This window comes from Cynocephalus volans, chromosome 1 (assembly GCF_027409185.1).
Source record: "Cynocephalus volans isolate mCynVol1 chromosome 1, mCynVol1.pri, whole genome shotgun sequence".
Classification (NCBI taxonomy): Eukaryota; Metazoa; Chordata; class Mammalia; order Dermoptera; family Cynocephalidae; genus Cynocephalus; species Cynocephalus volans.
In genome coordinates this window covers 267,324,155-267,345,109 of record NC_084460.1, presented here as the reverse complement: position 1 = coordinate 267,345,109, position 20,955 = coordinate 267,324,155, and the positions used below count along the sequence as shown (strand labels likewise).

The window sequence follows — 20,955 nt, the reverse complement described above, 5'->3', positions numbered from 1 at the left end:
CTATCCTCAACAGTTACGGTGGGAATTAAGCTTCTAATATGTGAACTTCGGGGGACACAATTCAATCAATCCACAGCACTGTACCATAATTTATTTAATCAGTGTTCCATTGTTGGTCATTTGTTGTTTTCAGTGTTTTGCACAGTAACAAATAATCCTATGGTAAATATTTTTGTGCATAAATCTTTGGGCACATCTCTGATTATTTCCTAGGGCAAGTTCCTACAGGTACTATGCTGAATCAAAGGGTATCAGTCCTCTTTAGGCTTTTGACAAAATGCCCTCCAGAAATGTCATGTAAATTTGTGCTCCTGATGTATGAGACCGCTATTTCCCCACAGCCTTTCCAACACTGGGCACTATGATTTAAAAAGTTTCTGGCCGGGCTGTAGTTTTCATAATCAGACAGTGCTCTTTGTTTTCTAGAGCTCTACTCTCTAGAGTGTTCATTTTCTTTGAGTTGCTTCTCCTCCGCTTTTAATCTATGTCCTCTAATCTTACATTCCTGTCCTGTTACTATTCCAAACCTTTTCTTTTCCTTTCTGATTTCTTCAGGACAGGACAGACACAATGACTCCTGGAGTCCCTTCAAGTCCACAGACAGGCAAAAAGCAAAGCACACTGGCCCTGGAGAAGTAGGCATTTCCCTTCTACCTATTTGGAGTTAGACTACAGTGCTCTGTTGTGACAGGTATGAGCTATAAATCTAGTAGAAGAATACCATGGGAAGACAGGAACTTCTTTTTTTCATGGAGCCTAAATCTAACATGAAGTTGTCCCCAAACAGACTCCTTTACTTTATAAACTAATAAGATCCCTGTTACCCGAAGTATTTAGCTAAATAGACAAGTGTCTGAAAGCTGTGGAAGGTATTTTTTACTCTGGGTATAAAGTTAGCCTACATATCAGGCAGTGTCCAACCAGGAAAACAGAAGCTACTCTAAGTAGGAATTTAATTTAGGGAATTGGTTACACAGGTAATCAGAGAGCTCAGAAGCCAAGCAGATGATGAGGCAACACTGAGATCAGTAACTTCAGGAAGCTAGCACCAGCCCCAGGCTAGAGACAGAGAGGGAGAAGCTGGTGGGGTCACCTGGAGGAGACTGGGGCCATCATGGGCCTGTCTGTTGGGAGCTGGACCACAGAGATGATGCTATGCATCTTGTTACCCGAGGCAGGGGAGAAATATCCCAGTTTTCCCCTTCTTCCTTTCCAATCTCCCCCCAAAGCCTCCCATTGGCAAATTCAATCAGAAGCCAGTTGACACAGATGTTTGTGGAATTGTATGTAGCCTGTGGTCAACTCCCCCATGATGCAGAGCAGAGCAGGGGAAGGTACGGAGAGGATCTGAGGGCAAACAGGACAGGACAGACACAGTAACTCCTGGAGTCCCTTCAAGTCCACAGACAGGCAAAGTGCAAAAAGCACACTGGCCCCGAAGAGGTAAGCAGTCCTAGGTTCAAATCCTGGCTCTGTTAGTTACTAGCTCTCTGGCCTTGGGGAAGTCACCTATCTCCTCTGAGCTTCAGTTGCCTCATCTATAAAAGGGACAAGAAAAACCATATCTCACAGGATCATTGTGAGGATTAAATGAAATAATAGCTATAAAGAAACAGAAAGCATTCAACAGCAATTGGTTTCCTTTCATTTAAGAATCTACAATTTTAAGACAAAGGACAATTGGGCCCTTGGTCAAGGTCATCGAGCCTCTGCCTCTCTATTTTGAAAGATGGGATGGCGGCAGAGGAATCTTTCTTTTTGGAAGCTCTGCTTAGGGTGGAGATAGGTGGTAAATTGCCCAGTAATGATACTGGGAGATGATCTAAGACACATTGATAATATCATGCATGACCGGTACATTCATTCCACAAACATTTATGGCTACTCACTATTGTCTGGAAATGATTTAGACATGGTCCCTGCACTGGAGGAGATGTTATTCCATCAGGGATGACAGAAGGTCAAAGAGAGAAATCTCAGTGCATGATCATATGAGAATGTTTGCAGAGGAGGGAGCCATGGGATATCTCTGCCTAGGGAAGTGAGAGAAGGCTTCAGTGAAGAGATGATATTTGAGTTGTGTTTTGAAGGATGGTAGGAGTTTGCCAGCTGTGGAAGCATGTGCAAAAGTGTAGAGCCATGAAAGGGCATGGGGCATGGGGGAATGGTGATCTAGTCATGCATGTGGGGCCTTGAGGGCTCCATGGTTGAGAGGATGGTAGGAACAAGTGGGAGAGGTGGCCAGACATGGAAGAGAGATCCAGTGCATGAAGGGCCTGGTGTCAGAAGTCAATGGCTTTATCCTGTGGGGAATTAGAAGTCAGCAGAGACTTTTAAACTTGGGAGAAACCCACCATCTCTGACCTAGAATTTCATAACATGACACAGCTTCCCAGACTGTCTTATGGCCTCAGCCAAAGAGCTGATGCATGCAGTTATATAAAGCAGGGGCCATGTGTATATGTCCCAGGACATTAGAAAGCATGAATTAGAGAAAGGAGCACAGGGCTTTCCCTTTAATATTAAATTCAGAATGGAAAAAGTAATTAACTTATTCTGCAGATGCCGAAGGGCTCAAGGTAAATATTTAACGTGCTCTCCCTCTCATTTCCACAAAGCCAAGAACATCAGAGGTGGGACGATGATGCTGTGGCTATGAGACAGGATTTTAAGGATTCTGATGAAATGTCTGCTGGCCTGAATCTGTCTGAGTGCTGAAAAGGACTTTGTGTTACTGTAACTGAAAGGAAAACACAAAATGATGACAATATAGCCCTTTATGCTTTCAGAGCCCTTTTACATACATTATCTCATTTAAGTCTCTTGAAATTGTATGCGGCAGATACGACCAAGAGTACGACGTCATTTTAGAGATTAAGAATTGGAGGTCTGAGGATTTCATACCTTCTCTAGTGTCCAAGAAGAAGTTATACCCAAAGCTGCAACTGGATTTGTAGACTCAGAAGCCAGCACCTTCCCCAAACCCTGCTCTGCCTACCTGTTTCCTTCCATATGCCAGGATGGCTTCTTTGAGGTCTTGAAGTGTATGCAGTTCAAGATCCAGCCTCTTCCTGTGATCTCTGGGGCAGTGGGTTCCTTTTCTCCTTTCTTCAGGTGTCCATGCTGATATGGCTAAACCTTCTGAGTAGAGGATGAGGGCACCCCTTCTAGTGCTGAAAGTTTTAGGAAGAAGGAGGCTCCAGGAATGCTGGTTGGCATTGTTTTCATCCTGAGACTTGCTGACCAGGACATAGTCTTCTGGGGACTTCCAGTTCAAGTAATCCTGCAATGAAAAGAAACCACCTTGATAGAGCCACTGTGGAAGACCCTTCTATATAGCAAGTACTGCTTGTGCAAGGTCTTTGACATTTTTTAGTTACTGATTCTCTTTGAATTGTTCACATGATGATATGGAACACATTTACTCTTCCTAGCAACTGACTTTTTTCTCCCCATCTCAAAATTAGTAGAATTCAAGGTATGGTTTTATTTTTACCCTGTACAACATTCAGGGGAGCCATTCATACCTGGAGGCTTCACTGGGGTAGAGTGTAGGTTACAGGCCAGTTAAAGTTTCCTGGTATGCAAGGAGGTTGTAAGAATTATCAAGGGCAGCAGATAACTTTGAAATTAGACCTGAACTAGCTAGCAGTTTAAATAGGAGAAAACCATTTCAACCCGCACTTCAACTGTACACAGAGAGAATTTCTATACATTCCAGATGCTATCTAACATTACCTAATTTGGCTATTTAGGAGCCTATAAAGGGGTTACATCTTGTAAGTAAGTAAATGCCACTGGCCATAAAGGTCCTTTGAAACTTTATATGTCTTTTAACATAGCAAAGGTCAAATATCATGGCAAACTACCACGAAAATGGAAATCTCTGTATGACCCCCAAATGTGTAAATACTCCCAATGTATCTCTTATTCCTGGCAGGATTCAATGAAATAAAATTCCACTACAACAAGGGAATTTTGCTACCTCTTTAAAATCTTCTAAAATGAGATTTTCTTTGGCCTGTATTAAATATGAGTTCTGTGTGTTGAATTCCAGAAAGTTCAAGGAAGCCATTGAAATGGCACGAACACACACAGCATTTCAACCGCAGTGTACAACTTCTAAAAACCAAACAACTGTCAGCTTGCCTAGAACCCAGGTGGAAATCTGGTCTTGAACCAAATCATCTGAATTCCAAAACATCTGGGATCTCCTTCTATCTCAAGCAAAGGAGGCTGTAAGTCAGTGTACAGGGAAGAAAAGCGGGCCCCAGAGTCAATCTTGGTGTGTCAGGCAAACTGCATTATTTTCTTATTTCATAAAGGAGAAGGGAAGATCCACCAGTGCACTCCCCTCACTAACAACACCCCCAAGTGGAAAAATAGAGCATTTGTCTCCCGCCCCCTCCCCAAAAGTGCCTTCATGCAGCTGTAAGACTCACCTCTGGTTCAAAATAGACTTCTAACTTCTGTTTGTCCTGGACCAACTTCCCATGTCCCCGGCTCAGGAGAGAGAGCATGAACATGTTTCCCCTCCGACCACCCCTTCTCAAGGGCAGTTCATCTTGGTTTTGAAGGCTGAAAACTGGTCACACCTCAAGATTTCCAAAGCTCAGCAGCAAGCCCAAGAAGACCACAAACACTGGGCCTTTTATTAAATACATTTTTCCCTCTTACAGCAGCTCCTTAATAACAACCAGCCACACAGTTTAGACAGTGCGTGTCTTTGTGGAGAGAAAAAATAAACCATATGCTCATTCTCCTCTAGCCCTGGATTGCCTTCTCTCTGGGCAGCCTCTCTCTCCCCTTCGCCTGAGCCCTTGTTGTCCCTTGGTCCTGGTTGCTCTGTTACCGGCCGTGTGCATCTACAGATCTGGGCCACGGCACCATCCTTCCCATTGTGAGTGGAGGTTGTTTCCTGGTTGCTATGGCAGCATAGGGAAATGAAGTCCTTTAAGCCAGCCAAGGCAAGGCAGAGACTGCTGAGGACACTGTTCACTTATTGGGGAAAAAGGGGGTTCAAATGGACATTGAAGGGACCGGGCTCAGATTGCAAGTCCCGACTGAGGGGGGTGGGGAGATGGGGGGCATATTAGGGTATTTTTTCTGCTATAGTGCTCATCTTGCTTTTAGAGAGTGTCTTCTCCTTTCTTCTGATATGTGAGCCTGTCGCTGTCAACTAACCATTAACAGACTCAGAGAGTCATCGAGGTCACCTAAAGCCACCTGTGACTTTTTCCCTGGCTGAGCTGCAACATCCCTTTGACTGGACACGAAGTCTCATTATGGAAGTTGCTGCTTTGCATGAGTGAGTGGCGGACACTGGGAATCTCCAATTTCCTTTGCATACTTGGCTCTCAAATAGGTGACTCCTATCACCAGAGTGGGGTACTTTGGAAATGTTGGTGGGGGGCATTTTGGTTGTCACAATGTCTGGGGACCACTGCTGGCATTTAGCAGTGTGTGCAGCCATCCTGCATAATGAAGAATTGTTCTGCTGGAATGCCAGTAGCACCCCCTTTGACAAACACTGCTATGGCCTGGGCTGGTTGTTTCTTTCTGATGCTGACAGTGCGAGGAGCACAGGACAGGAGGGAAGAGGATTGGGAAACAGAAAGACCCCTTTGCTGGTGATCTAGGACCCTGAGTTGGTCTGGAAAAGCAAGCTGCCCTGTCATCTGTCAACTGAACTACCCTAGCAGTCTTGTGAGAGTGCCTCCTGCTGGCCTGTGTGAAGAACTACAACAGGCTACAGGCCCATTTAACCTTTTAGATTCCTCTGTGGTGCCTTTTCCTGGAGGCAGGCTCCAGTTTCATGAGGAAGAAGTAGATGTCATGCTGTACAATGAGATTGGGTTTATCACGGGAAATTGAGACAATGAATACAGAGACTCAAAAATGGAATTTAGTCAAAAGCACAATGAGATACCACTTCATACCTACCAGGATGGCGATTGTAAAAAACAACAGAAAATAACAAGCATTGGTGAGGATGTGGAGAAATTGGAACCTTTGTGCACTGTTGGTGGGAATGTGAAATGGTGCAGCTGCTGTAAAAAATAGTGTGGCAATTCCTCAATCAAATTTGATTCATTAATTCCACTTCTGGGTGTATACCCCAAAGAAGTGAAAGCTAGGTCTTGAAGAGATATTTGTACATCCATGTTCATAGCAGCATTGTCACAAGAGCCAAACATGGAAGCAACCCAAATGTTCATTGAGAGATGGATGAATAAACAAAATGTGGCATATACACACCATGGAATATTATTCAACCTTAAAAAGGAAGGAAATTTGGACACATGTTACAACATGGATAAACCTTGAAGACTTTATTTTTTGGGGGGTGGGCTGCTGGCTAGTATGGGGATCAGAACCCATGACCTTGGTGGTACAAGGCTGTGCTCTAACCAGCCGAGCTAACCAGACAGCCCATTGACTGAATTCTGATTTCTTTGGCTTTTTTTTTTTTTTTTTTTTTTTGGTGGCCAGCTGGTAAGGGGAACGAACCCTTGACCTTGGTGTTACGTGGCTGTGCTCTAACCAACTGAACTAACCAGCCAGCCCCTGAACCTTGAAGACTTTAAGCTAAGTGAAATAAGCCCATGACAAAAGGATAAATATTGTGTGATTCCACCTATGTGAGGTACCTAGAGTAATCAAATTCATAGAGACAGAAAGTAGAATGGTGGTTCCCCAGGGCTGGGGAGAGAGGGGAATAGAAAGTCAGTGTTTAATGGGTGTGGATTTTCAATTTGGGAAAATGAAAAATTTCTGGAGTTGGATTCATAACAATGTAAATGTACTTGAACTGTAAACTTGAAAATGGTTAAATGGTGCATTTATGTTATATATATCTTACCACAATTGAAGTTTTTTTTCAAATGTATAGAAAAAACCTCCCCCAAATCTGAATTTAGCACTTCATAATCTGAAATAATCTGATAATGCTGTCTCAGCAGCATTATCACGGAGTGACCTCCTCACAGCAGGTGAGACAAAATCCTATAAAACCAAGGTTCCAAATAGTTTACAGGGATCTCAGGCTATAGTTTCTTCCTCCTTTCCTCTTCCCTAACCCCTTCAAAGTGCGAAAAGGACCCTTCAACAAAACTCTACTGAAACATTACTATATCTGAAACACAATTCTTGGACTCAGGAGCTCCCAGTACCTGAAAGATGAAGTGACAGCTATTAACGGAGGTGGAGGTAAGTAGGTGCTCTAGGAAAGCGAGTGGAGGTGGGGGATAGATGGTGGTGGGCATTCTAGAGAGCTACAAAGATGAGGGACATTGGAGGTGGGCTTTATTTATTTTTGTTGTAACATAGTTGATCATACATATCTGTGGGGTACAGAGTTGAATATCCATACTTATGTGCAATATGTGATGCTCAAATGAGAATAATTATTATATTTAACAATATACACTGTCATCGCTATTTGTAGCCCTTTACCAATTCCTCCCTCCCCGCCATTCCCACTTCTAGTAATCTCAGTTCTCCTTTTGAAAGTTCAATGTATTATTGTGATTGTTGTATCTTTCCTTCTTTATTTTATTTATATGTTTATTTTTTAGCTCCCACTTATGAGTGAGTACATATGGTATTTCTCTTTCTGTGCCTGGTTTATTTCACTTACCATGATTTTCTCTAAGTTCATCCATGTTGCTGCAAATGGCAGAATTTCATTCTTTTTTATGGCAGAGTAATATTCCATTGTGTATATATACCACATTTTCTTTAACCACAGAAGTGGGCTTTACAGGACAGTAGTTTACTGGGAAGATGTGAGAAAATGGCAAGAGGGGAGACAAAAGAGGGTATTGCAGGAGGTATGAATAGGCAAGTTTGAGGTCTCTGAGGAAGGGGCAACTTCTCTGGTGTGGTCATGTAGATGGAGATGAGACTAGAGAGACAGGTCAGCTGGCTGAGCCCATAAAGGCTGCATGTCCTCTGCTAATGCATTCTAGATTTTATTCTTCAGGTAAGTTTCTTAAAGCAGGGGGGTGATGTGATTCCATCAGGATTTTTAGAAAGACAACTCTGAGAAGCTTATAAAGAGTGGATAGAAGGAGGGATGCTTATCTCATAAACCTCTGGATGAACTTTCAGAACTTGCAACCCAGGCCAAACTTCCCTTTGAATTTGAATGTGCCAGTCATATTAGGACAGGAATAATAACTTGCTAAATGGCCTTTGAGCGAGACATAGAAGGGGAAACCATACCAGCTGCAATGAAATATAAGTCTTACTATTTTGAAGATGCCATTGTGCAAGAGAGTAAATAAAGTAGCTGATGCAGATTGGACCCCCCCCCCCCCGTATTGAGGCTTAATCCCCACTGTAACTGTTGAGGGTGGGAAATCCTAATATGGTAATTGAAAGGTGGGGCCTTAAGAGGTGATTAGATTGTAGGACCCTGCTGTAGTGAATGGATCAATAAGGGTGGTCAGGGGTGTGATTCTGAGGGCTTTGAAAGAAGAGCCTATGAAAGGTTTGTCTCTCTGCTTCCACCATCTCACAACGTGAGGGGTCACTGTTGCCACCACCAGATGTGTTCCTTGGACTTTGGACTTCCTAGCCTCAGAAACTGTAAGCAATAAATTTCATTTTCTTTATAAAATACCCAGTTCCATGTATTTTGTTATAAGCAACAGAAATGGACTAGTATAATAACATAACAGGAACGATTAATGGAGCAATTGGGACCTGCATGAGAACCACTATCGTTAGTAGAGGGATTACTTCAAATTTTTCTGAGTTCACCTGAAATTGGAAATTCTTTTTCTGAGCTCACTTGATTTCGAAATGTTGACTCACCCATAAATAGTAAATCAGGGCCTCAGGAAGTGATCTGAGTCTAGATTGAATGAGCATCTCACCTGGGAATATACCCAGGTGTCTATCAGGCCCTCCCAACGCTGTGGCAAGGCTACCAGGCCCCTCTGGGCGTGTAAGCCAGGCCACAGCCAAAATGGGCCTCTCCTCGACCGTCGTGTTTACATCCATGCTGTTTAATACGGACAATGAACAGATCCACAGATCAATTAATAGACAGTTAAAAGCATTTACTCAGTCCCCACAACAGTTTATGGAAAGTGCATTTAGAAAGCAATCGAGGTTATTGCTATTCTAAAGTGCTTGGGGATCCCAGATGAAAGGCCCTTGTAACTGGAAAGTATTTATAACTCAAGACGAAACCTTCCACACCCATGTTATACAACACCAACACCATCTCCTGGCATGCCTGACCTGTCAGCCCATGCAGCATGTCTGTTTAAATTACACTGTAAATTCTATAGGGTGGAGACCTTGTTTTTATGGTTTGTAAAGCATCGTGAATAACCATGGCACTCTGTAAATAAATAGAAACCACATGAAACAAGGAAAATAGATGCTATGGAATTTGTCCCTTCTTCCAAAGTGCTTGGGGTGAATGGATGCCACTCTGGAGAAGCTGCCCATGGGATAGTGTCAGGATCTTCACCTCCCTTTTAAAAAGAAGTCTGATGGGGTTTTCTAGTAATTGTTTTCATCTGCAGGGGCAGTCTACAAGAGTCTCTGGTGTTGCCCTTGTTACCGGAAGAGGAAAGATCAGAGCACAGAGAGATTAAATGACTTGCACAAAGCCACAGACCAAACCAGAGGTGAAATGGAACCTCATCCAAATCTGGTCCTAATTCCAGCTATTGTCTGTCCCACTTCTGCAACAGAGTGGCAGCAACTATTTATAAGAAATGCTATCACGGTTACTGTCCAGCTGTCAGGAAGCAGCTAGGACTGTGGCCACCACACCACCCTCTTCAACCACAAAGCTGGTGTCTGGACACTGGATCTCTGGTCTGGCATCGTTAACTGCCTCTAAAAACTCATCTCTCCCCAGTCTTGCTCCTCTTTACTTTACCTTGCAAATCTATTTGCAAGGGAGTCTAGGAAATAACGTTTTCAGTTTTTGAACCTCTTGAACAGAGAGAATGAAGGTTGATAGAGCCATTCACAGTTATCCGCCATAAGCACCAAAGACAAATTGTTTGAGAAAGTCAAAACAAAAGATTCTTTAAAGTATGAGTTGTGTATATGACAAGCAGCATCTCCTTGCTTTATTAAGGCTCTTTCCATTTGCTTGTGTTTTACACCCCCAACTAGACGATAAGTCTTTGGAAGGCAGGGACTATGTCTTATAATTCTTAGTGCTACCCATAGCACTCCTTGCATATAGTAGCAGCTGAATGAGTACTTGTTTGCTTTTAACATGTCCAAGGAGATGTGTAATTATCTTTGAGCCAGTATGAAGACACATAAAAGAAGAGAATTAGGTCAAAGGTTGTTTTAGTAGCTAGTAGTTTGCTGTGGTACAAAGCTTAGGCTCACAGGTTAAAGACTTCAACCAACCCAAGGCTTAGTATACACAGGCTGAAAGGGCAGCAACGGGATCAGTGTGGAAGATGCAACCCTCTAAACTTGTTGGAAGAAGCACAGACCTGCTAAGGATACGTTACTTGGCTTGTTCAGAGACTAGGCTCATTTCTCATGTGGCCCAGGCCAGGTTTGAAAGAAGAAAATATAACAGGCCATAAAGAATACTTTAAAATCATAGCGAGGGAGAAAGTGTCAGCATTGGTTTCCTGCTTTCTTTCTGTCCTTAGGTATAAATTACAGCCACATGGCTTGTCTAGTTCAGGAGGGAAGGGACTGGATATCTACTTATTTTACATCTTTCTGAAGGGTTTGCTTTGGGAGCCTGAAATATTTAGTTATGCCTTTGCTCAGGGCTTCATTTTATTGGTAGGCACAGTCATAGTAATTGCAAGCCTTTAAATTTATGGTGAGGAGATAGTAAGTTTGTAGAAGAAATAAAAATCACACATTCTTGATTCTTTCATAACATGGGGAAAATTATCACCATCTGGCTAGCAGCTTCATCACTGGGGGTAAAAGTAACAAACCTTCATAGGAACAAACTGTGGAGGGTGACAAGAGCAGGGATGATTTTAATTCTAAGGGGAGAATCTCAGAGCAAATGTCATTCATTGAGAATCCATGGGTTCTGATAATTTAGAACTACTGAACATTAGAGTAAGAAGATAAAATGTTTTCTCTACGCTGTTGGTTTGGTTGTGGGTAAATTTTTCTTTTGATTTTCGTTGAATATTGATACAATGGTGTTTATTTAATTAACCAATTAAATGATTTGTATAAGTCACTGAGTGTAGTGCCTGGCACATAGTACATGCTCAATAGATTAAAAATATTTTTACAAATAATTCCATTCTGTAACTCAGTATATACATGAATAGTTTCCTCACTATTAGCACACAGTAGTGAAGTTGTGCTGTACAAACTGATGCTCTGACAGTCATTTCCTCACAATAGGGAATCTCACATATATAGACAGCAAGTCACTGGACTGTGCAACCAGACACTTCTCTGTCACCTGGCTTCTAGCTCACTATTTAGACTTGATGATGACAATAATTTTTATATTTTCTAACTATCACAGAGTAAAATTTGTGAATTGCCTGCTAATTGTTTTAGAGAAATGTTAATTTGATGCACAAAACATGTCTCTTTTCAGGGACTTATCAATTGCATGATCCAAGGTATACACAAATTCTCTTCCCACAATAATGAGATTTTGATGTTCAAGTTGATGTTCCCACCCTCATCCCCAGGAAGGGTGCAGCCAGGGAGCTGTAACTGACAGTGTGAGGAAGTAGGAGGGATGCCAGGGAGACTGGGTGCTTGGAGAACCTTCCCACCAAGGCCCACACATTGCTACAGGTCACCTTGTGAATCAAGGAGCCCCTAGCCCACAGGTCACCTCACTGCCTGTTATTTAATCCTTTTAGTTTCCTTCAGGAAAGCTTTCAGGTCTTACTGAGAACTGAGTTAAGAGGCAAATTCCTCTGCAGAGATTGAATTAACTGGGCTGTGTAGGAATGGGACTCAGAGTGGATGCCTGGAGTAGGGACTGATGGAAGAAGGAGAGGAAGAAGCTGGATGAGATGGGGGAATGTATCCCCTGGAAGCAGGTTGGGAGGTCTGCCCACAGTGGCTTTTCATGGTCCCCCATTTTCCAGAGGCCCAACCTATGCCCATGTTCTTCCAGGCAATAATCTTAAAATGGGGCACAGGTTGCCAACCTCTGGCTGATCCCAGGAGACTCTAAGTTTACATTTAAGGGAGAGGGGAAGCATTTCCTCCTCGTTTCACAGAGCAGACCCACGTGGGACAGCAAAGTCCCTTCTTCAGAGGCCAAAAGACCAGATAAAACTCATCAGTGTTCTAACAAGTGTGATCAGACATGAGCAGTGCCCTTTGCAGAGCTTTGTGCCCAGCTGGCCCTCACTCATGCCCACCTCTGATGCCAGCACACTCTACAGCAGGTGTCCAAGGGAGTCGTTAGTCAATGTTAGTGAATAGTACGTTCTAGTGGGAGATACTGACAGCAGGGGTGACCCAGCTTTTCAGATTTTATGATAATCTTTCTCTTCATTCACTGTCTAGACATGGTTAGGTGCATAAAGGGTTAACAGGCCTTGTAGGACTCAGCTGCCAAGTACACTTAGTGCTCAGTTCAGCACTCCTGGCTTGTATTCTTACGCTGCTGGAGTGGCCTGTTCATGGCATCTGGTTCCCTGGCAACAGCTTTCATTGGCTCAATCAAAGCCCTTTCTTCTTAAGAAAGCTCCTACTGAGACGCCCACCACCACTACTAATCACCATCTTAACTCAGTGTTTAGGATGCAGCTGGTATGAAAAATAGCATTTGTGGATGTGATAAGATCAATTGATGACCAGATTGAGTACACCTGCCTTGCGTGATCCTTGCACTGGTTTTCTATGGGACCAGTTGGAAATTACCTGATTTTCTACTGGAACAGAGAAAAAGGGTGGGCCAGAAAGTTTCCCAGAGCTGGAGTTCTTTGTTCAACAGAAATCCATGAGTCTGTGACTCATGACTAGCTGTTTCCTGGGCTGATCTGTGATATAACTGCAGGCTCTGTGCTCTGACAAGGGGCGTTGCTGAGCCGAGGGAGTTCAGACAACTAAATCCATATTGTGGAAGACTTGTCCCTAGTCAGCAACAAGCTGGGGAAAGAAGTCTGCCTCCACTGGAACCCGAGGAGTCTGGCGGCTGCTCCACCCTTCCCCAAGAAGTCTCGGCAGACCCAGATTTGCTAAGAATAGCAGTAAAAAGTAGCTCTTTGTGCAGCATTTGGAAAAAAGAAGAGTCGACTAGATTCTCTAACTAATAAAGACGGGAATTCTTAAGGGAATTCTTCAGTCTCACTGACAATCGTGTGGAGTTTCCTTGGTTTGTCTAGGGAATAAATGATATGGGAAGTAACAAAGCAGAGTTGAGGAAAGCAAGCTCTTCTCACTTTGGATTCAACTGTGTTGATCCATTTAATTCGTTCTGTCTTATAAACCAAAGTTCACCTCACGCACTTATACTCACTGAAATCTAGGCAAATAGCATATTCGGAAAATAAAAGTGTTCAAATTTCAATGATATTTATAAAGGGTGTTGGTTTTTGGCCACTATCTACTGTAGTATTTGTGCTCCTCTAACTTTCTGGTTCCTCAAGAGAAAACCGTCCTCTTAGTCATGGCACTGAGATGTAGTTAAGAGAACCGACGATTCAAAGAGACAGGGTTGTGACTGCTCTGCTTGGGAGTGTGGAAGTGAGTGCGGGTCCTTTCCCACGGCTGTGTGTGGCTGAAGGCTCTCTGTGTCTGATCCACTAGCCTGTCCGCAGCTCAGCAGGTAAGGGCTCTTGGTGGTTCTACATCACGTGTTGTTAAAATATGTTACAGAGGGAACTTAACAAAACAACCTATGTTTGAGAGCTATTTGGGAACCAGACCTGTTCTGCCCCATGTTACATGTGTAATAGGCAAATTCGTAACCTCTCTGAGCCTCACTTTCCTCATCTGAAAAATAGGGATAATAGCACCTATCATGTGGGACTGTTGCAAGGACTAGGAGAAATTAAGTATCTGGGCCCTGCCCCCACAGATTCTAATTAAATTGTTCTGGAGTAGGGCCCTGGCACTGATAATTTTTAGAAGTTCCCCAGGTGATTCTAATGTTCATCCAGTGTTAAGAACCACAAATGCAGCATATGGAAGGCACTCTCTGGTTATTTATTTTTTATGCTATGGAATTCCTTGAATCTTAGGAATTCTTGGGGATAGAAATGAGAAAGAGATAATATTTACAGAAGCAAAATTTCTTTGTTCTTTCTTCAGATCCAAGAGTTACATAGATTGGAATAGAGGCATAGCCCAGTACAGTGGGAGCATTTTCTCCCATTTAAGCCCTTTCCAGATGGGTCTTAATCAAATTGTTTGTTTTTAAAAAAAACTGAGTACCTTCTATATGAATGTTATGGTGAGAGATTAAATAGTGTAATAGGGATAAATAGGTAAATAGTATAGTCCCTGGCTTCAGGAAGCTCACAGCCTAGCGAGGGGAAATAGACAAGCTACACTGAACCTATATTTTACTGGGCTTAGTATGATTAAATAGTAACAGCCCAAGCTGGTTTTCCCTGGGGAAGCTTGATGGTGTGACGCAGGAAGATTCAAGATACTCTGAAATGGGGGGCTAATTTTCAGCTTGGGCTCTCAGGGAGAAGTGATTCTTATCCTTTCCAGCAAATGATAACACACTCTGATTAAAGACCAAGAGAATAAAGACCCAGAACCCTTGGTTAGAGCATTAAACTTTATGAAATAACACACAAACCATTATCATTAGTTAGTAGAATAGACAGCAAGTATTTGTAAGGTATATTTTAAGGAAGAAAAGTTTTTTTGAATCCATCAATTGAAAGATGGCTGGTACTTAAAGACTGTATATAGACTAATATGGAAACAAAGACAGAACTTTTTGTGGTAACGAGCTGGGGTAGCCCAAAGCAATGTGGGACACTGAGTCTGGAAATCCCAGAACCTGCAAGAAGATTGCAAGTTGATCTCAACACTGTTCTTTTGGCCACACTGTTGTGAGTTTTCACGAATTCTTTAGGGTGGAGGAACAGGAGGCTGGTGTTAAAATCCCTTGTATATTCTTTGGAATTCAATTCCATATAAGAACATAGCATAGGGTGGCAAATAGGTTTGTTTCCTAGTATGTACCAAATCCAATCAGTTGCTAGTGGCTGCCTGGAACACTTGATTGAGAATCATTCTGCAGAGTAAAAAAGAGCTCCCTGGGTGGCTAGTGATGTCTTCCACAGGCAAGGCAGGGAGAGTGAATTGTAATAAATATACTGAGCTTTGCCAACCTGATGTAAACTGTACAGAATTCTCATTATAGGGTGTGGATTTAATCAATGTTAGTTCCTTTTGGCATCAAACTAAGTTAAAGAACTACTCCACTCATTATTATACTAACCCTAGTTCCTCTATTCCAAGATGCCATATATTTTAAGTACATTACTAATTTAATAACAGTATTTATGGGGAAACCCACTACAATAAATATGAACACTAAAAATAATATTTATTCATATATTCTTTTCAGCACCTTGTTTGTATTTGAGAATAAACCTCTTTCAAATGTGGTCTATGGATTCTTCTGAATCATGTGTGACCATTGGGAGTTGGGCATAGCATCCTGGGGATTCTCTGCTTTTCATCCCTGGGCTAGTTAGTGATCTTGACTTCCTTGGCAGATACAGGCTCGGCAGTCTAATTGTTAGTCATACTGTGGAATACCAGGGTTTCGTGTGAATTTCCTGTTTCATTAAACTCATAGTTTTGTCCTTATTCCTTTCTAGAAGGTAAACAGCTTCTTTTGGAAGTCACCCAGAGGCTTGTGAAAGATATTTGGCACCTGGGGGTGACTTTGCCATGAACGAGTTGATCACACCAAACTTCCTTAACTTTAAAAATTCCGCTCTTTCTCCTGAGATACCTGTCAATGTTCACTGCATACAATTACAGTACCCATTTGTGTAGACGGGCAGTCCTCTTCCTGTGTCCTCTGAAGCGCTTGGCTGTTGTTTTGCTAGAAGACATGAAAGTATAGTTATGCTTTCAGTAATAAATATTTGCTTCACTTACTGTAAATATGCCTCCCAAGTTCTCCCATGGCTGGACAATAAGAACTCTGTTTCAACTTGCTCTCCTGCCAGCAGGTGGCAAATTTCTTTTGACATAAATTATAAGCTGTATCCCAACTTTGGAAATGTTAAAATGTGAATAAATAAAAGGAATAAAGCAGATCTCTAACTGAGGTAAACCCTGAGTATTCAGGTCAAGATTCCAGTGCCCAGAGTGAGTAAACGAGGAATCAGCCTCCACCCCCACCTCAGTCTCCTTACAGAATAGCCCTAGAGGGTTTCGTTGTATCTGGGTGTGCTGCATATAACACACACTACAAAGTAGAAAGTTGTTATAAGAAAGTAGCACAAGATAGACTGTATTAATTGTGTAAGGGAGGGACGGAGAAAATGCTATCTATGGGCATGCGGAGAGGATAGAGTACTTCAGCTTGTATAAATCAGGGCAGAGGAGCAGGCGGCCTTCAAGTGGGTGTTGAAGACATAGGTACTGAATGGAGCCATGTGAACAGAAGAGGCAGCCTGTGGTGGCCATGGAAAAGCACCTCTCACATCTCCAGCTGTGAGGAGCGCAACTGACTGAGGGTCCCGGCTGCTGTGCTCTGAAATTTATCACTGTGTTTGCTCTGAGGCCAAGCTTCCCACAGGCTACTCCTAGCCCATGGCTGAGTATGACAGGCATACTACAGCACGCTGGCTCGGTCTTGGGAGACACAGCAGATGTGGGACTCCTCTGATGGGTGACTTAAACTCAAAGACTCCCAATGGCCTTGCGGGACTTTCTTACAACTGCACAGCAGTCTAAGACACTTCCACCCAGCTTTCCTTCCTTCCCTTTCTCCTTTGCATGAGTCAGACTTGTGCCCAGTCTGATGGTTCCCCTGGCTTCGTCCCCATTTTTCCTCACAGGTGTTTCCCCCAATAAATCTCTTGCACGTCTAATCACATCTTGGCATTTGCTTCTTGGAGGACCCAGACAGACACACAACCCTTGTGGAGACGCCTGGCTGGTATCCCCAACACATTCCAAGTCTACTGTTTTGTTTGCTGTATTATTTCCCACCCCTTTCCCAATTATCACTATTTCTTAGCAGTTGGCACTGTTGGATATTCTCCAGGATAAGAGACATTTTAGGCTGTAAGAAGTGCACATAGGAAAGTCCCACAGAGAAAAGGAAGCAGGCCTAGAGGATGATTAGAAAAACATCTTGTTTTTTTCTTATTTTAATTATTTTTAAACAGTTTTTAAAAAACAAACTGGTGTATTTTATTAGTAAGACTCTTTTGGTTACAAATGACAGAAACTCCATGCAAACTAGATCAAGCAAAAAGGGTTAGTCACCATGAGGACGGTGATATTGAGCTGTATGTCGGGAGCAGCAGAACCAGGACCCTGAGCAGCATGAGGCTGCTGTTGCTTCTGCTCACTTCTGAGGCCCGTAAAATGGCCTCATGGTCCCTGATGTTAAATCCTCCAGCCAGGGGACCTTAAGAGAGACTAACTTCCTTTCAATTCCAGTCCTAATTCTGAGGGGGAAGTTCTGCTTGGCCCAGCTTGGGTCGGCTGCCTGCCCTCACATCAATCAACTGTGGTCAGGGGGACTGGTCAGAGGAGGACCGTGATTGGTACATGTTATACCCACATGGTGGGTTCATGGTCACCATGTGCATTCTGTGTGGAGAAGGAAGGAAGGAGGGTTGCTCAGAAGATAGCATCATATTTATACTGCACAGAATATGTTTGTAATGTCATTGCTACTCAGCCATGTATAAACAGCCAGATCTCATTCTTCTGCACAGAGCTTGACAACCTCTCAGGAGGAGACTAGAAAGGGAATGAACTTATGTCAGAGCACGCAGCTCTCAGATTTTGTCCATGTGGATTTTCAGGGCTTCAGTTCCACTAGGGCCTGTAATTTCAAAGGTAACAGAAACTCTCTCCCACTTTCTCCACATCATCAGATGTGCTGGGATATACTTTCAGGTGCCTATTATTTCTCTGACCAGAAGGAATCTGCATGGCATAGGTGAAAAAGCACTAGATTTAGAGCCAGGAATTCTTATCTGGGTTATGTCTTTAGCTATGTGCCACTTAGTCTCTCTGCACTAAAATTTCTTCAACTCTTCAATGGGGGAATTAGACAATTGAAGATCACTCCCATCTCAAAGATCCTATAACTCAATAAATTGTCAGTTTGTAAAGAATCTGCTGGGCATTTCTTATGCTTAGTAGCACTACCTTCTCTCTTGAAACTAAGTAGCTTTCCTCCTACCTTTCCTTCCTCCCTTCCTTCCTCTCTCACTTCCTTCCTTCCTTTCTTCCTTTCTCCTTGTCTCCCTCTTTCTCTCCCTCCTTCCTTCCTTTCTTTCCTTCCTAACAAACATTTATTGAACAACTGGTACATTCCAGGCACCGTGCTATGATTGGGACATAAAATATAAATGAAACTCACTCCCAGCTTTCAGAGAGCTCAGAGTCTGCTGGGGTAGCAGACATAAACAGATAATTAAAATACTACATGACAATGCTTGGTCACAAACAAGAATAATTCTTTAAGTTCTTCTTTCTTGCACCAACCATGAGTTTTTTCTTTTCTGTTAATTACATATTGGCATGTCTGTAGCAAGTGGCATCTTCCAGTTCTTCCTGCAAGAATATAGTAGATACAATTAGTTTTGGTTTTCACAGCCATTGTGTCAAGAAAAATAAAACAGTTTTTGGAGCTAGTGCATTTGTTCATTTAACAAATACTTTTTGAACATCTAGTATGTGCCAGGCTCTGCTCTAGGAGCCTAGATGGGGTGACAGACGATTAACAAAGAAACAAAAGATACGTAATTACAAGTTGTAATAAGCTCCAGAAAGGAATCAAATAGGGAACTTAGATGATGGAGAATAATGGAGGTGGGGAGGAACCTAATTAGACAGCAGAGTCAGTGAAATCCTCTCTGAGAAAGGGACGTTTCAGCTAAGATCCACAGAGAGAGAAGGATCCTGCTGTGCTAAGGGCAGGGCGTGTGTGGGAACAGCATTCCCTGATGGAGGCCTTGAAGTAAGAGAGTGCTTCGTGGGTCTGACTGCCTGAGAGGAGGCCAGTGTGGCTGGGGGACAGAAGGCAGGCAGGTGTGGTGGTAAGAGGTGAGGGTGGGGGTAGGTAGAGGCCAGATCAAGTGGGGCCTTTTGAGTCAATGTACGGGGTTTGCAATGGGAAGCCATTGAAAGTTTTGAAGCAGCAGAATGACTTGATGGAACTTGTGCTTTAAAAAGGTGACTCTGACTGTTGGGTGTGTTCCATTGTCTCCTGATGGAAGTGGGACTTCCTTGTACACTCTCTTAGGGATCTGTTTTCCGGGGATTGTTTGGCAGGAGCTAAGTGAGCCAGAGGAGGGGAGAGAAGAAGCTCTTCACCTGTCCTGGCTCAGCCTGGTCCAGCGTGTCCTTCATCTCAAGTGAAACATGTGGGCCAGATGGAGAATTGTGGGTTGCTTTCTTTTCTGCTTTGGCAATGGCACTCCATTTTCTGGAAAGATAAAAGCAAAATAGAAAAAAAGAGGAAACTGCAATATAGATGTACAGTCCTTTCCAGAGAGAGCTATAAGAAACAGAAAATTATTTAGAGAGCAAAATATCATATGACCTCATGTGCGGAAAATTGGCTGCCACTGCTGTCCTCACCTGGCTTGGCCAATCCATGGGGACAGTGGGGACAGTGCAGCCAGATACTCTGGGGTGGCAGTGGACACCTGTGGATTTGGCAGTCAGAAAGGTTTAGGCTTAAATACCGGCTAAACTTTGCCATATGATCCTGGACAGATTGTTTAACTTCTGAACCTCATTTTCCATATCTGTAAAGTTGGAATAATACCACTGACCTTGCAAGGTGGTTGTAAGGATTGACTGAGGTAATCTGTGCACAGATGTGCCAAACAAATGGTAGCTGTTATGATTATATATATAGAGAGGTAGCAATCTGTTAGGCCTCCAGGATCAAACTTTGAAATACTTATTTTCTCTTTTGGGACCCTCCCAGTCTCTGTGTTCCTTCTCACCTAAAACTCCCTATAAAGAAAATTTCAATTTACTAGAGCTTAGAGTAGTGAAGAACTTCAAAACATGCCTCTGCTTTCAAGTGGGTTATGGATTACTTTTACTTTGCACCTTATTAAATTCCTATAGAATGGACTCATTTTTAGCAGGCAACTGGCAACACTGCTTTGGGGAACTTGGGAGCCCTGGGAGGAAAAATATCTACTGCTCCCCTCCCACTTCATTGCAGCTCTGTTCAGGCTGACTTAATATCAGAATGTTAATGCTGATTACAAATCCTCACTGTTGACTCCTGCAGCTATAGCCTCTAGTGCCCTTAGTGCTTCGGACATGGGGAAGGTAGGATTTCAGAAATGCCCTCCATGATCTTGATGGGCCAGCTTAATGCTGGGCTCCTTACCTGGCCCCTGACACTGCTGTGGCGACTGCTACCTGGTGAGGCTGCCTTTGAAAGCTGGTGTTTTGTTGGTACAAACTCAAGCCTCAATCGCTGGCTTGTACTGCAATGGAAAGTAGATTCCAAATCTGCCCCTGGAATGTGAACTTTTCCTGGAAACTTTCCATGCTGCCTCTTAGAGAACAGCAGGCATCAACGTATTCACACCAGGAGTCAATTAAAGAAACCCAAATTATTGCCATTCAAATAAAAAATGATCTGTATTCCTTTGCAAACAAACTTGATAGGATGGCCTAAAAGCCGGGTCTAATTACACAATCAGATAGGATAAATCTGATTAATTAATTTTCTCCTGCAATCAGAGCTATTTTTAGTAAATGTTAAATATGTATTTAAACAACTTCAGTGTATACCTTTTCTAAAACTTTGTAGGG

General features: G+C 42.8%; 1 protein-coding gene across 1 annotated transcript in view; it reads right to left on the bottom strand.

Annotated features, from left to right (window-relative positions):
• Window positions 1-4,526, bottom strand: part of KIAA2012 (KIAA2012 ortholog) — a 101,894-nt gene extending 97,368 nt beyond the window's left edge. The window contains 2 exon segments of the mRNA XM_063112427.1: window positions 2,999-3,283; window positions 4,443-4,526. Of these exon segments, the coding sequence (XP_062968497.1) occupies window positions 2,999-3,283; window positions 4,443-4,526 (369 nt within the window).
• Window positions 4,527-20,955: the final 16,429 nt, after the last annotated feature.